The sequence below is a fragment of the Triturus cristatus genome, chromosome 2_2 (genome assembly GCF_964204655.1).
Source record: "Triturus cristatus chromosome 2_2, aTriCri1.1, whole genome shotgun sequence".
Lineage (NCBI taxonomy): Eukaryota > Metazoa > Chordata > Amphibia > Caudata > Salamandridae > Triturus > Triturus cristatus.
Genome location: NC_140582.1, coordinates 1,230,522,622 through 1,230,535,753, shown reverse-complemented (window position 1 = coordinate 1,230,535,753; position 13,132 = coordinate 1,230,522,622). Strand labels below are relative to the sequence as shown.

At 47.2% G+C, this 13,132-nt stretch overlaps 1 protein-coding gene across 1 annotated transcript in view; it reads left to right on the top strand.

The window, feature by feature from the left end:
* Window positions 1-13,132, top strand: part of LOC146863461 (matrix metalloproteinase-21-like) — a 607,400-nt gene that overhangs the window by 13,451 nt on the left and 580,817 nt on the right. The window contains exon 2 of the mRNA XM_085642889.1: window positions 7,731-8,114. Within this exon, the coding sequence (XP_085499015.1) occupies window positions 7,944-8,114 (171 nt within the window). The 5' untranslated portion in view covers window positions 7,731-7,943. The remainder of the gene's footprint in view (window positions 1-7,730; window positions 8,115-13,132) is intronic.

Genomic DNA, 13,132 nt, shown 5'->3' with positions numbered 1-13,132 from the left:
ATGTAGCGGATGATACTCTGTGCAGAGCGAAGATCCTGTCTGGTGTGGCGGACGGTCATTGCTGAAGCTTTCTGTTGGCGGACACCGCAAGCTGTTGATGCTGTAACGCGAAATGAAGATCTTACGTCGCCGGGTGTTGCTTGCGGTCGCTGTGGTGTGAAGAGTCCCGTTCACTGGAACTTCATGTTGGTGGGTAGCACAGGCTGCAAGATCTTGGTGTGAGCAAGCGCATTTGCAAAGAGCCCAAAATTTCACGACAGCTCAATTGAGACCACACCAAGGGTCCAGGACCCGGGGGGCACTACTTTGGGGGTCAGGAACTTACTCCATCAGAAGGCAGCAGGGCTCAGGTAGGTCCAGTTGCAAGGCCAGTAATAGGTCCAGGCAGCAGGTCCGCTGTGAAGTTGCAGGGAGTCTCAGGAGCTTGTGATGTCCTTATAGCTTAAAATAGGTGGTCAGCTGGCTGACCCTTGGAGTCACTTCAGCCTTGGATGATGGGTGCAGGTTCAGTCTTCTTTCTCAGCAAGCAGAGGCGAGGTAGGTTCTGAAAAAGTGAAAAACAAATTGAAGAGTTTTTCACTACCACGACATGTAAAAGTTAACAGTACATGTCCAACTTTTTAAATACACTGTTTCCTGCTGTAGAAAACTGGGTTTGTGTTGCAGTACCCACCCCCACACACACTTTTTGCCCCCTTTTTAGCTACTGGATGCTGGTCTTGAATTCTGACAGTGCACTGAGTCCTGTTAACCGGACCACAGTGCCAGTGCTCTTTCCTTAAAACACGGTGATGTCTGATTGTTTTACAATTGGCCAAGGACTTTAGCATCCCTGTGAGTCCCCAGTAAATGGTACCACTAGTACCTAGGGCATGGGTATAAAGAGGGTGCCTAAGGGATGCAGCATATCTTATGCCACCCTAAAGGACCCACACACAAATTCCACATAGACTGCCACTGCAGACTGTATGACAATGTGCAAACCATGAGTAAACACATGACATGGCACACTCCTGTGTGCCTTGCCAAAGTCACTGCATTTAATATATGCAAGTCAGCCCAACAGCAGGATTATATTGTATGTGAGGACATAGCTGCATGAGCAGATATGCCCCTGTGATGTTTAGCTCTATTACTACATATATTGCAAGTGAACAGGGAGGCCACCTTAAAGTATGTACTGGGTACTGGTCAAAACGAGTTACCCATCTACATAATGGCTTCACTGAAATATATGGTGTTTGTTATCAAACACCTTGTCTTATGCCATAACTAGATATATTATGAGATTCACCTAGAGGGCACTGTAGAGGTTCCCCCCTAAATCCTTATTCCTTCCAGCCAGCCACCACAGACAAGTTTCTGACCCCCAGCAAGTGAGAGCCCACGCTCTCAGAAATTTATGAACAATGCCTGCTCTGGCAGGAGGTGTTACCACCTTCTCCAGCAGGAAGGCTAGTGAATTAGCATGTCAAGGCCAGAGGCTTCAAAGGTTTCTGCCGCCTCTGAAATGCGACCCCGGGTTCTCCGGCCTTTGGGAGTTCCAGCCCCTGCCCTGAGGCCCATTTGGCACTAGGACAGGGAGGCTATTAAATAGTCAGAAGGCGTGTTGAACTGCCAAGCTGGACACACCTCTAGTGTGAGCAGCTTGAAGTGAACATGAAAGAAAAGATTCCACCATCTTGTGTTTTGTGGAATTAGGAACTCTGGGACAGGGAAATGCCCACTCCCCATAGGAAGAGGTGTTCTAGGATGTGTAGTGATCCCAGGGTTAAGTAGCCCATTGCTACTACCCTTCACTCCCTTTACCGCCCTTAAATTAAGTATTTAGGTGGCCCCTGACATCAGGACATCAGATTTGTCTGCTTGAAGAAGAAAGAAAGACAAAGAAGAGCCTACGAAGCATGAACTGAAGACTGCACCACTATTTGGCAAAAACCCCTGCCTTGCTGCTGGACATCAACAATTGCACGGACCCAGCTTGTCCAGAAAGTGGAGTCACCTCCCAAAGCTGTGGAGGAGCAACCTACGACTTTAAAATCATCTCTGCACCCAAGCCCCACAGCCCGAGTCTAAGTGAACCGACGGTGCCAACGGGGTCAAGAGATCCTCTAGAGATAAGTCAGACTAGTCCCAACTGCAGCCTCTTTCTGCAGGAAACCGAGAACCGCAAGAGCCTCCCGCACCGTGACCCTACTGGACAAAGCACCACTGCACACGAGCACCCCAGCCCAAGTACCAGTGAACAGACTGTGTCCCTGAGTGCCAGAGACCCTTGAGACCTGAGCCCCCCTGTGGGTTCAACTGGACTGGACCCCAGTCCCTGCTTGCAGCCTCTTCTCATCAGGACCGTTTCACATTGACTTGAACAGGAAACCTGACGCTGAAACGCACCTCAGCACCCAGACGCCCCTGAGCCAACCGAGGTGACCTGTTGGTGCTGCCTTGGACCTTGCTCACTACTTACCTTAAATCCAGAAGAACAGTCCTGTAAGTCGTTGACAAGTGCCCGTATGCACTATATGTTTTTTTCCCTTATGATAACATTACCGCTTCAAAGCTACAAATACAAGTGTATTCTTATATACTTAAAAAAGTGACAACTCGAAAAGTACTTACCCGATTATGACGATCTTGGTGTCTAAATTTATATAAAAATCTGTTATTTTTAAAAATGTTCACATTTTTTTGAGTCTCTGTCTCGCTTACTGACTGTGTGTGCAATAAATGCTTAACAATATCCCCTGATAAGCCAAACTGCTCACCAACACTACCACAAAGGAGATCATTTGGGATTATTATTATAGCCCCTATAAACAAATAAAAGCCACCTGGACTCTCTGCACAATGTCTCATTTTGGTGCACTATATAGAGAGCAAGCTTCCTACACCCGCTCTGTGGGCTGCTTAGGGCCTACCCGTAAGAGTGACCGTATGTATTTAAAAGGGAGATAAGCCTGCGAAAAGGTTTCTTTAGCCAGGTCAAAATGGCAGTTTAAAATAGCCCACACAGGCTGAATTGGCAGGCATGAGACATATTTGGAAGGCTACTTAAGTGGGTGGCACACCCAGTGCTGCAGGTCCACTAATAGCATTCAATGTACAGGCCCTGGGTACCTGTAGTACCACTGCACTAGAGACTTTCAAGTAAATTAAATGTCAATTGGCTGTAAGCCAATGTTACCATGTTTTAGGGAGTGAGCTCACGCACTGGAGCACTGGTAAGTAGTGGTAAAGAACACAGAGTCCTAAGGCCAACAAAAAGGAGATTATCAAAAATGGTGGCGTCAGGCAAAATGTATAGGGGGGAAAGGGAGGGAGACATCCTATGGCTGCCAGGTCCAAGAGTAGCAGTCAAAACATGGCACATTTCAGACTGAGCTCAACCTACTTTTGCAGCACATGCTGTTCTTACTCCATCTAACTCCACCATGTACGGTTCAGCTCGTATCTAATGATTACATCATCCATTGGCTAAATCAAAGCACTAAAATGCCTCTTCTTCTCAGAGACCCAACTCACTAATTGCTCCAAATCGATCCTCAGTATTACTTTTCCTGATGTTGTAGTTTGTGTTTTATTCTACTGCATGTTGTATCCAAGATCTGTATTCAGCATGACTCCTGGAACAAGGGAACATTCAAATTAACTAAGTATATGAGGAATTTGCAGCCCAACTCGCTCTTGCCCGCACCTCCAAAAGACCTGGGGAAATATTAACCGGGCAATAATAAAGATTATGGCTACCTGTGACATTCTAGAAACCTTGCAGAATGGCTTCATGAGTGGCCATAGCACCGAGACAGCACTTGTGCCCGCCACTGACGGCTTCAGGCGCTAGGTTGACCAGGGTGGGGCAGCTGTCCTTGTACTGCTGGATCTGCAGCCCTTGACACTGTCTCACCTGTGTGCCTGGTACAGTGTCTCCATCAGGCAGATGTTACGGGGAAAGAATATATGACGTTACTTCGCATGCGTTTAGTACGCATGCCATTACTACGCGGTCGTTAGTACGACCGCGTTTTTAGTCCGCATTCCTTTCCTACGCAATTCGGAACAACGAATTACAGTAGGGGGTGCTGGATGTTGGAATAGTATAATTTACTATTCCAACTCCAGTCTATGCGGACACTAGGGAAGGCGTTGGATTTTAAATCCAACACCTTCCCCCCCCTAACGCAAGTCGCTGTTCCGACTTGCGTAGTAAAGGTTTTCTAAGTAACAACGCGTGCGTACTAACGTCCGCGTAGTAACGGCATGCGAAGTAACGCCTGCTAAGTAAACGCCGTTGACCACGGGGAACGCCCTTAATCTCCTCTAGTCCTTTTTATCAACAAAGTGCAAGTGGTCATTGTATTGGCTTTATAGCTAAGGCTTTTAATCTTCCTTGCAGGGTCCCTCAGAGGTCTTCACTAAGCCCCACTCTTTTCAATCTATATGTCGCCCCGCTTGCTGAGCTTGTACGATTGTGCGGCATTCAAGCATTATCTTATGCAGACAACACGCAAATTATAATATCTATCTCAGACGACATGTTTTTTACCTGGCAAGTGGAACTAATGACCACCCCCTCCCTAAGGTTCATACTTTGGAGAGAGCCTGGTCTAGGCTATCGGTGGACAACTGGATTACTACTCTTGAAGGTACGTGTCCTTCTCCAGTTTCGGACCCGGTAATCGCAGACTCGAACCTTAATCAGTTGTTGACCAGCTCTCTTGATGTCATTCTCCCTAAAAAGAGAGTGCTAAAAAGGGAGAAGAGGATGGGTTCTGCCCCTTGGTACACTCCTGAGTTGAGATCCCTTTAGGAAGGGATGTAAGAAGTTGGAGAGGGCTTGGAGAAAGGAAGGGGTGGAAGCTAGGCGAGAGGAGTATCGCTCGGCAATCAGGGTGTATAAATCTGCTCTTCGTCGTGCTAAGGCTCAATTTTTTGAGGAGAGAATAAAAAGCTCCTCTAACTCCTCTAGAGAGACTTTTAGAGTGGTAAAGGAACTTCTTAAAGTTGCCGAGCCCCTGGTAACTCATGACAGCCCAGGTGAGAAATGCAAGGAGCTGGCGAACTATTTCAATATGAAAATAGAGAACATTCTAAATACCTTGCCTCAGGATGTCCAGAGAATAGACACGGGCAGTCAGTCGCGGGGAGTTCTTGTCCATTTGGACACCTTTGGGCTAGTCTCAGTGGATGAAGTCCTTAAGGAATTGGGCTCTTTGAAAAGTGGCTCCCCCAGGGATCCTGTCCCTATGAGATTCCTGAAACAGGTAGCAACCACTATTGCGGCTCCGGTTACGGACCTCATTAATGCATCCTTTGTCCAGGGGTTGGTGCCACTGAGCTGGAAGAGAGCAGTGGTAAAGGCTCTCCTGAAAAAGCCAAATCTAGATCCATCTGATTTGGCAAACTTCAGGCCTATCTCCTTGCTTCCTGGACTCGGTAAGATCGCTGAAAGGTTGGTGAACCGTCAGCTGTCACACTTTTTGGAGTCCAATGGCCTATTGCGAGACTCTCAAACTGGATTCCGGCCAGGTTAGGGCACCGATACCGCTCTTCTGGCAGTCGTTGAGGAAGCCAGGAGCATTTTGGATTCAGGAGGGTCAGTGGCTGTGATCCTCCTGGACCTTAGTGCGGCCTTCGACACGGTGAACCATCAAGTGTTGATCCGACGGCTGTCAGATATAGGGGTTGCAGGTGTGGCTCTGAAATGGCTTATGTCATTTCTCTGTGAACGGACGTACCAGGTTTGGGAAGGCAGTGTACGGTCAGTGTCTATCCCCCTCCAGTGTGGTGTGCCACAGGGCTCTTCCCTTAGCCCCACATTGTTTAATGTATATATGGCCCCCCTGGAGGATGTGGTAGCCCCATTTGGCATTAAAATCGTCAGCTATGCTGACGATACTCAGCTGGTGCTCGCCTTATCCCAACTTGTTGATAACCCAGATTCGCTGCACTCCTGTATGTCCAAAGTCCACACTTGGATGTGCGAATCAGCTTTAAAGTTGAATGGTTCAAAGACCGAATTAATATTGTTAGGACACAAAATTTCCTCTCTCCCTTCGACTATCTGGCCTAGCTGTTTGGGAGCTTTTCTGAGTCTTAAAAGGGAGATCAAAAGTCTGGGGATCTGGCTCGAACAAGATCTTTCTTTCAGGACCCAGGCAAAAAATGCGGCTGGAGTATGTTTCGGTCTTCTCCGTTCAGCTCGTAAAGTTATCCCCCTGCTCCCTTGGACATCTAGGAAGCTACTTATTCAAGGGCTTATTGTATCTAGATTAGATTACAGTAATACTATTTTTTTAGGTGCCCCTGAAGCTACGTTTAATAAACTCCAGCGGGTTCAAAATGCTGCTGCAAGGCTGCTTATGAATACACCAAGGATGCAGTCAGTTAAACCTGCATTGAAGGCCCTGCACTGGCTTCCGGTGCGGGAAAGGGTCAAATTCAAGGCTCTTTGCATTGCGCATAAAATTCTTCAGGGGAAGGGACCTCCTATCCTGGGGAATTTAGCTGTGCCTTATAAGGCTAATAGGGCCTTGCGTTCTTACCAGAAACTTCTGCTTCAAGTCCCCAGGGTGAAAAGGGCTCGGGCTGGTGGGCGAAGATTCTCGGTTAATATAGCCATTTTGTGGAACGGACTTCCTCTGAGTTTGCGCTCAGAGACTTGTATTTTGCGGTTCCGTAAACCTCTTAAAACCTATCTTTTCCCTGCCTGACGCTGCTGATCTTGTCTGCTCTTTATGGTTGTCGCCCTGGACAAGCGCTGGGATGCCCTAGGGTAACTATGCGCTATATAAAACTCAGATTCATTCATTCATGTCCCTAGTGGCCAATCATTTTGATCTCTGCATGACCAGAATAAGCATGAAGATGAAGTAAAATGTTCTTAAAATGAACATGGAGAAAACTGAGGTGCTGGTGTTACAGGGACAGGGTTGGCAGCTGGTGGCCAGAGGAATGCAGCCCTCTACCCACTCCAGCTAAATCGGCTAAAAATCTTGGAGCGTTGTTTGATACCCTTTTGAATTTTGAGTTGCACCTGTTTCTTATATTATTAAGACTCTTGGGAAGATCTTTCCTTTAATTCCTGTTGAGCTGCGCCATGTGGTGGTCATTGTTTTAGTTTTGTCTAGACTGGACTACAGCAATGCCCTTTATTTGAATATTATGGCCTCCTCATTGAACAAGCTGCAAGTGATTCAAAACGCGGCTGAATACATTATTCTCTTTTTCCCTAAGCGTGCGTCGGTTAGAGAGGGTATCAAGGCGCTGCATTGGCTCCTAGTTAGGAAGTGCATCTTCTATAAGGCTATCTGCTTAGTCTTTCAAGCTCTCTATCATGAAGGGTCTAAACATTTCTCTGCCCTGTTTAACTGGTATTTCCCGGTCAGGTCACTCAAATCCTCTTCTGGTAGGAAAGTCAGTATCCCTAGATTTCAAAAATCTAGATGGGCCGGCCGGTCTTTCTCCGGTGCTGCTGCCAGGCTCTGGAATTCCCAACCTACCCATATTACCAATTTGGATTCTTTTACTTTGCTTAAAAAATCCCCGAAAACTTGGCTTTTTTCATTTTAATTCTCTTAGGTCTACAGTGGTTGAGCCCTGTTTCTGGTATAGCACTTAGATTCCCTCAGGTTTAATAAGCTTTATACATTTATTTTTCATTTCATTTCAACTGAATCTCTGTTCCATGAAGTCCTGCAAAGATAACTATCTTGTCTTATTTTCTTCCACAGGCCACCTGACGACATTCCTGGTTGGAATAGAAAGTGACATTTGCTGCTTCAGAGAGAAACCAAGGATACGACAGAGACTCACAAGTGCTCCCACAAGCTCACTGAGTCAGACAGACAACAACAAGAGAATAGAGACGCCTGCCATTTCCGGTATTTCAGAAGACGGCAGGCATCCTTGCCCAAGATCTCTCGTTTCTGTATATTTTAATGTGAATGTCAGAAATGAGTTTCCAAGGTGTATATAAACTGGGACTTCTGGTTAGCTCCCTTCTGCTGCTGCCTTCAATGCACGGAGAAAGACCAGAGAACAGACGAGACCACTCCGATTTACAGCAAGAGGGCAGCAGGCAGACATCCTCTACGCTGATGCAGAAATTTGCCCAGGTGGGTCTTGTGTTTTATTCCTTAAACCCAAAGGGCTGGGATCGATGCCTGAAAGTCAGAGTGAGGGAGATAAGAAGGGGTGTTGGGGATGAGGGTTTATATTCAACTCAGGCATATACTAAGCAGATCACATAAGTTTCCAGCTGTGGGTTGAGCCCATCTATTTCAGAAACGCAGCAAACCTCTGAAAACGAATCTCTTAAGATTGGATTGGACTAAGCCCTTGTCAGGACGCTCTCTCTCTTGACTAGACAGGCAAGTACTTGGTCATTGGTGGTTTTTGTTTCATTTTTACTCAATCTTAGGTCACTGTCTCTGCCACAAAAGCTGCTAGCTTTCTTTATGATCCACCTCTGACCAGAGGAAACCGCTATACATTTACAACTACAGCATTCGTTCCATTGTGGAGAATGCCATAATAAACATATGTTTTGTGTTGTGAAAAACCATTTTGAGCATAACTATTTGATTGGTAGAGACTATAGTGAGAAGTCTCTTGCATTTATTAATGAATATTTTTATAGGTCGTTCCGTGGTGGCAAGATCTAGAGGTGCTGATAGAAGTATACGCAATTTCATCGATCAACAAAGTGTCTCCTAACTGCAAAGGCCACTGACTATATCTTGACTATGTCAACTGCGGCTGGCATGTCCCGAGGATGGTGAGGTGGGAGCATGGGGGTATCTAACAAAATAAAAAAGCACTTACCTTGTCCTGGAGCGCATCTTCCTCTCAATCCTTCTATTCTCGAAGCAGGCAGCGAGCAGGCACCCAGCTCTCAAGCCAATCCTGGTGCTTCTCTCATGCAGCATGAGAGCAGCGCTAGGATTGGTGGGAGCGGCCTCTATGAGAGCTCACAAGAGCACTGGAGGCCTTTGCTTTCTCTAACCCAGCTGCTTAAAATGTGAATGCCTGGCTGGCCATCGCAAGACGACCACCAAAGAGACATGCACATTTTAAACTCTGGGGCACAACGCTCCCTGCTGCCAATCAGCAGCAGTGGCCAGCCCCGTCCTGATGCTCAGTTCAGGACTGGTCAATTACTGAAAAATTAAAGGGTAATAAATAAACTTTATTACCATTTTATTTTTCAGTTCTGTCCGGGGGGTTTTGTTTGTGGGGCGAGGCTCCTCCGCTCAAATGGAGGAGGCGCCCCTGGCACTATTCCTGTATCATTTGAATCCTAGGAAAAGCCAAATAACCTAGTAGTCAATGATCGTTTGGTGAACTACAAATGACTTCCACACCAACGGGGAAACAAAAGGGAGCCCATGTAGTTGTGTATATGCACGGATTTGAGCATGCATGCATACTCCCAGTGCAAAGCTCAGTATTTGAATGTTTAAAAGGAACAGTCGTGTAGTTCCTACGAATTCGTACATCTGCGCATTGTTTGGACAACATAAACTGGGGGCTTGGTGTCAAGACTGATTCCGGACACCCCAGCAGGATATGTTGGCCTATAGACCAGCTAGCTCACAGTGCCACTGTAAGCTCCCCCTAACTTACCAGGGAGCGAATGGTTTCTGGCAACTACTGAACATGACAACCCTGTCCCCTCAGGGATCGTGGAAACAGTACAGGACCTTTTGCTCAGTCACTCATGCTCACTTATTCTCAGTGAAATATACAGAGAATACACAGTGGGATGTTTTCAATAAATTTATTGAACCAACGTAATTCTTGCATAAAATACGTGTGCTGCAATGATTAGGAGACAGAAGCAGATAAACGTGATTACAAGCACCAAAAGCATAAATAGTAGGTAGAGTTCTACCATTGTGCTAAAAGAATGTATATATGCTGGCATATAACACAAGGCAGTAAGCAAGCGTACTCCTACTATTCGAACCCTACGCTAAGTGTATCTAAAGTGTGTGTAGGTGTCTCCCCAAGGGACGAACCAACCCCATTACTTGATGGGAAAGAGTGAAGGACCATGTCTCGGTCACAAACTGGACACCCCCCACGAGATGTCAGACCGCTGCTCTGTGATTTCTCAGCATATAAGGACCTCTGTGTCCTCCTTTGCTAATCTATCTGGATGCTCATCTGTGAGAAACTGGCTTGGTATATGGTGTACACTTATGTAAGTGGGCACCCTGCACCAATCCAGAGAACCCTTATGGTGATTTTAGTGGTCTTAGACAACCTTAGAAAGCTCTCTAAGTGGTAGCTGTGGAGAGCAGTCTTGAGGCATAGTCCAGAAGGAGTGTAAAGCAGCTTGTCTTACCAGAACGTAATCATATTGGTATAGATTAAGTGAAAAAGAACCACATAGTATATTGATAACAATATATATTTATTATAAGACACTCACTAACACATTCAGATATCTCCTAACCGGAGATATACACAATACTTTGCAATAGAAACAGGTAAGTAGCACGAAATACACAGTGGTTGCCAGGGGAGACCAAACCATACACTAAAATAGTGGTATGTGAACCACGACTTGAGTCAAGACTATACCCAGAAGACGTCAACGTACCAGGGACCCATATACCACCCGAGGTAAGTAACCATGAACCCCAAGGAGGCAGTGTGCAGAGTGGGAACACGACCGCTGGCTCAATACAAGTCAATGGGTAAGTCGCGGTTGCAATTTTAAAGGAGAAGGACCCTTCCCAGGAGACCCTGAAGAAACCCCGTAGAAGACAGAAGGTTGGAAAGCCACCCCACCCACAGATACCAGAGGAACCAGGATACCTACACCAGGGAAGCCAGGTGCATAGGTTTGAATTGGCATCGGAAACTGCTGTCTAACTCAATGGAGGACTTCAGGAAGGCGACGCTGTGGAAGACCAGGAGCCGTTCACGAGATGTCCCACATCGGATGTCAAGAGTTGAGGGGTAGGTGTCCGTCGGGAGCACCAACAAGCCTTGGCAACTGCAAACAACATGGAAAGCGAAGAAGGTGCACGGTCAGGACCAGAAAGGTCTAGGTGTCTCACCTCAAGCAGGGGAGTCAGAGCAGACCCCGAGCAATCAGGAGCCCACTGAAATCACAAAAGACACTCAAGAGGAGCCACAGGCCGGAGGCATCGGAGTTGCAAGAGGACCTCGAGCAGCTCACCAAAGATGCAAGCCCACGATTCAAGTGATGTGGTGAGGACGAAGATCTTGGTCATAGGAGATGCTTGAGGTTGGGGCTACTTGGAGCCCGAAGATCTTGGTGGAGGAAGCCAACAAGCCTTTGCAACAGCAAGTCGACACAGTGCACAGGGGTTCGGTTCCTGCGGCTCTGACAAGGGATATTGGCCTCAAACTTGGTGAGACGACAGGGCAGGCCTCGAGGGATGTGAGGAACCACCACCCGTGTTGCTGAGCCTTTCGGAGTGTGTGGGAGCCCAGTATCAGCAGACAAGTCAGACTAGTTGTGGTGCCTGCAGGTGCAGGGAAGTGACTCCCTCACTTCTAGGAAGATCCCTTCAAGTGTCTTGGATTTCCAGAGGCCTTGGAAGGTTCCTGTATGGGGCACAGACATTGCAGCAGACAAGCAGGGCAACGAGACCAAGAGCAGCATGAGTTTTCTTAGTTGCAGTCTTGATGCCCAGAGCGAAGTCCAGGATAGTCCAGAGTGCCCAGACGGTCGAAGAAAAAGTGGGGTCTTGAAATGAATCTTGTCCCAAGACGAATCTAGGTACCCACCCTCAGGTAAGCCCTTAAGTACCCTAAGGAAAGGGTTGGGACGTTTCAGCGTTCCCTCCCAAGGAGGAGTCGGACAGTGGGGAGGAGACTCCCATGTCCCTTGTCCAGTTTCGCACCAGAGCGTAAGCCAACGACTCCCTCAGCATGGATTGAACTGTACTACACAAGGAGGGCACCAAGTGCTCTCCACCTGGCCCCAATACACTAAACCCTGTCTGGGAGGTGGTCAGACCTCCCTGTGACAGGATACCTATTGTTCTGCCCTTCCTTGCTCAAGCTTGGCTCAGCAGCAGGAGGGCAGAATTGTGTCTCAGGTCGGCCGCAGCCATGTTGTGCTGTCCAGGTCTAGAAGACTGGTACCGGGAGCACTGAGGGCCTCCCGGAGGAGCTTTGCAGTGCATGGGATCATACCATGACAGGGTTCGTTACAGCCAGTTCAGAGATGGTCATCGCGTAATAACGCATGGCCACTCTATGTAGCATAATGGCTGATGCACTTTCAACCCAGGAAAATGGACTCTGAAGGTTTTAGGGGTGTCCTGCTCATGCAGGGGCACCCTCACACTTAGAACAGAGCACCCTGCCTTCAGGATTGAAAGGCCTGCTTTAGGGGTGACTTATAGGTTTTAAGCACAGTGACCTTAGATATAGGGAAAACGATATCTTTTGTAAATGGTTCTAGCACCAGCTTGCACGGGCTGCAATGGCAGGCCCATAGTTACAGTTTGAGTGGTCTCCCATGGGTGGCACAATACATGCTTCAGCCCATGAGGAACCCTGGTGTACCTATGCCCTGGGTACCTAGTATAATGTACTAGGACAGTGGTTCCCAATCTTTGCGCCGGGGCACCCCAGTGCGCCATGAAAAGTAGCCAGGGACGCCGTGCACCAAGCACACAGATTGGGAACCGTAAGCCTTCAGTGTACAGCAGTGAACTCTTGACCTTTATTTTTGTGAGCTGAGAATTCTATGAAGTTTTGGCATTTAAATAACACAAGCACAAACCATTAAAAATACTGATGCTTTTTCCTGCTTTTGTGTTCCGATGTCACATACTCTTATGTATGCGCTTGCATGCATTCCTCAATAGATAAACAGATGTTTAGTTGGGCCCCCGCTTCCACGCAGCATGCTGAATGTTCCAGAAACTTATTTTAAGGACACCAACCTTTCCATAGTGAGGCACGGCTGCAAAGGCCAGTGTTTGCCCCATGTGAAAATGTAATCTGTTCAAATATCTTTTGCAGAGTCTTCTAAATAAATTCTGCCAAAATCTGGGCCGTACGTAAACCGGCTTCTCTGAAAAATCAACATGCAGTTGAGGTGCAAGGATTCATTTTTGTGGGAGATGTTAACATAATATGG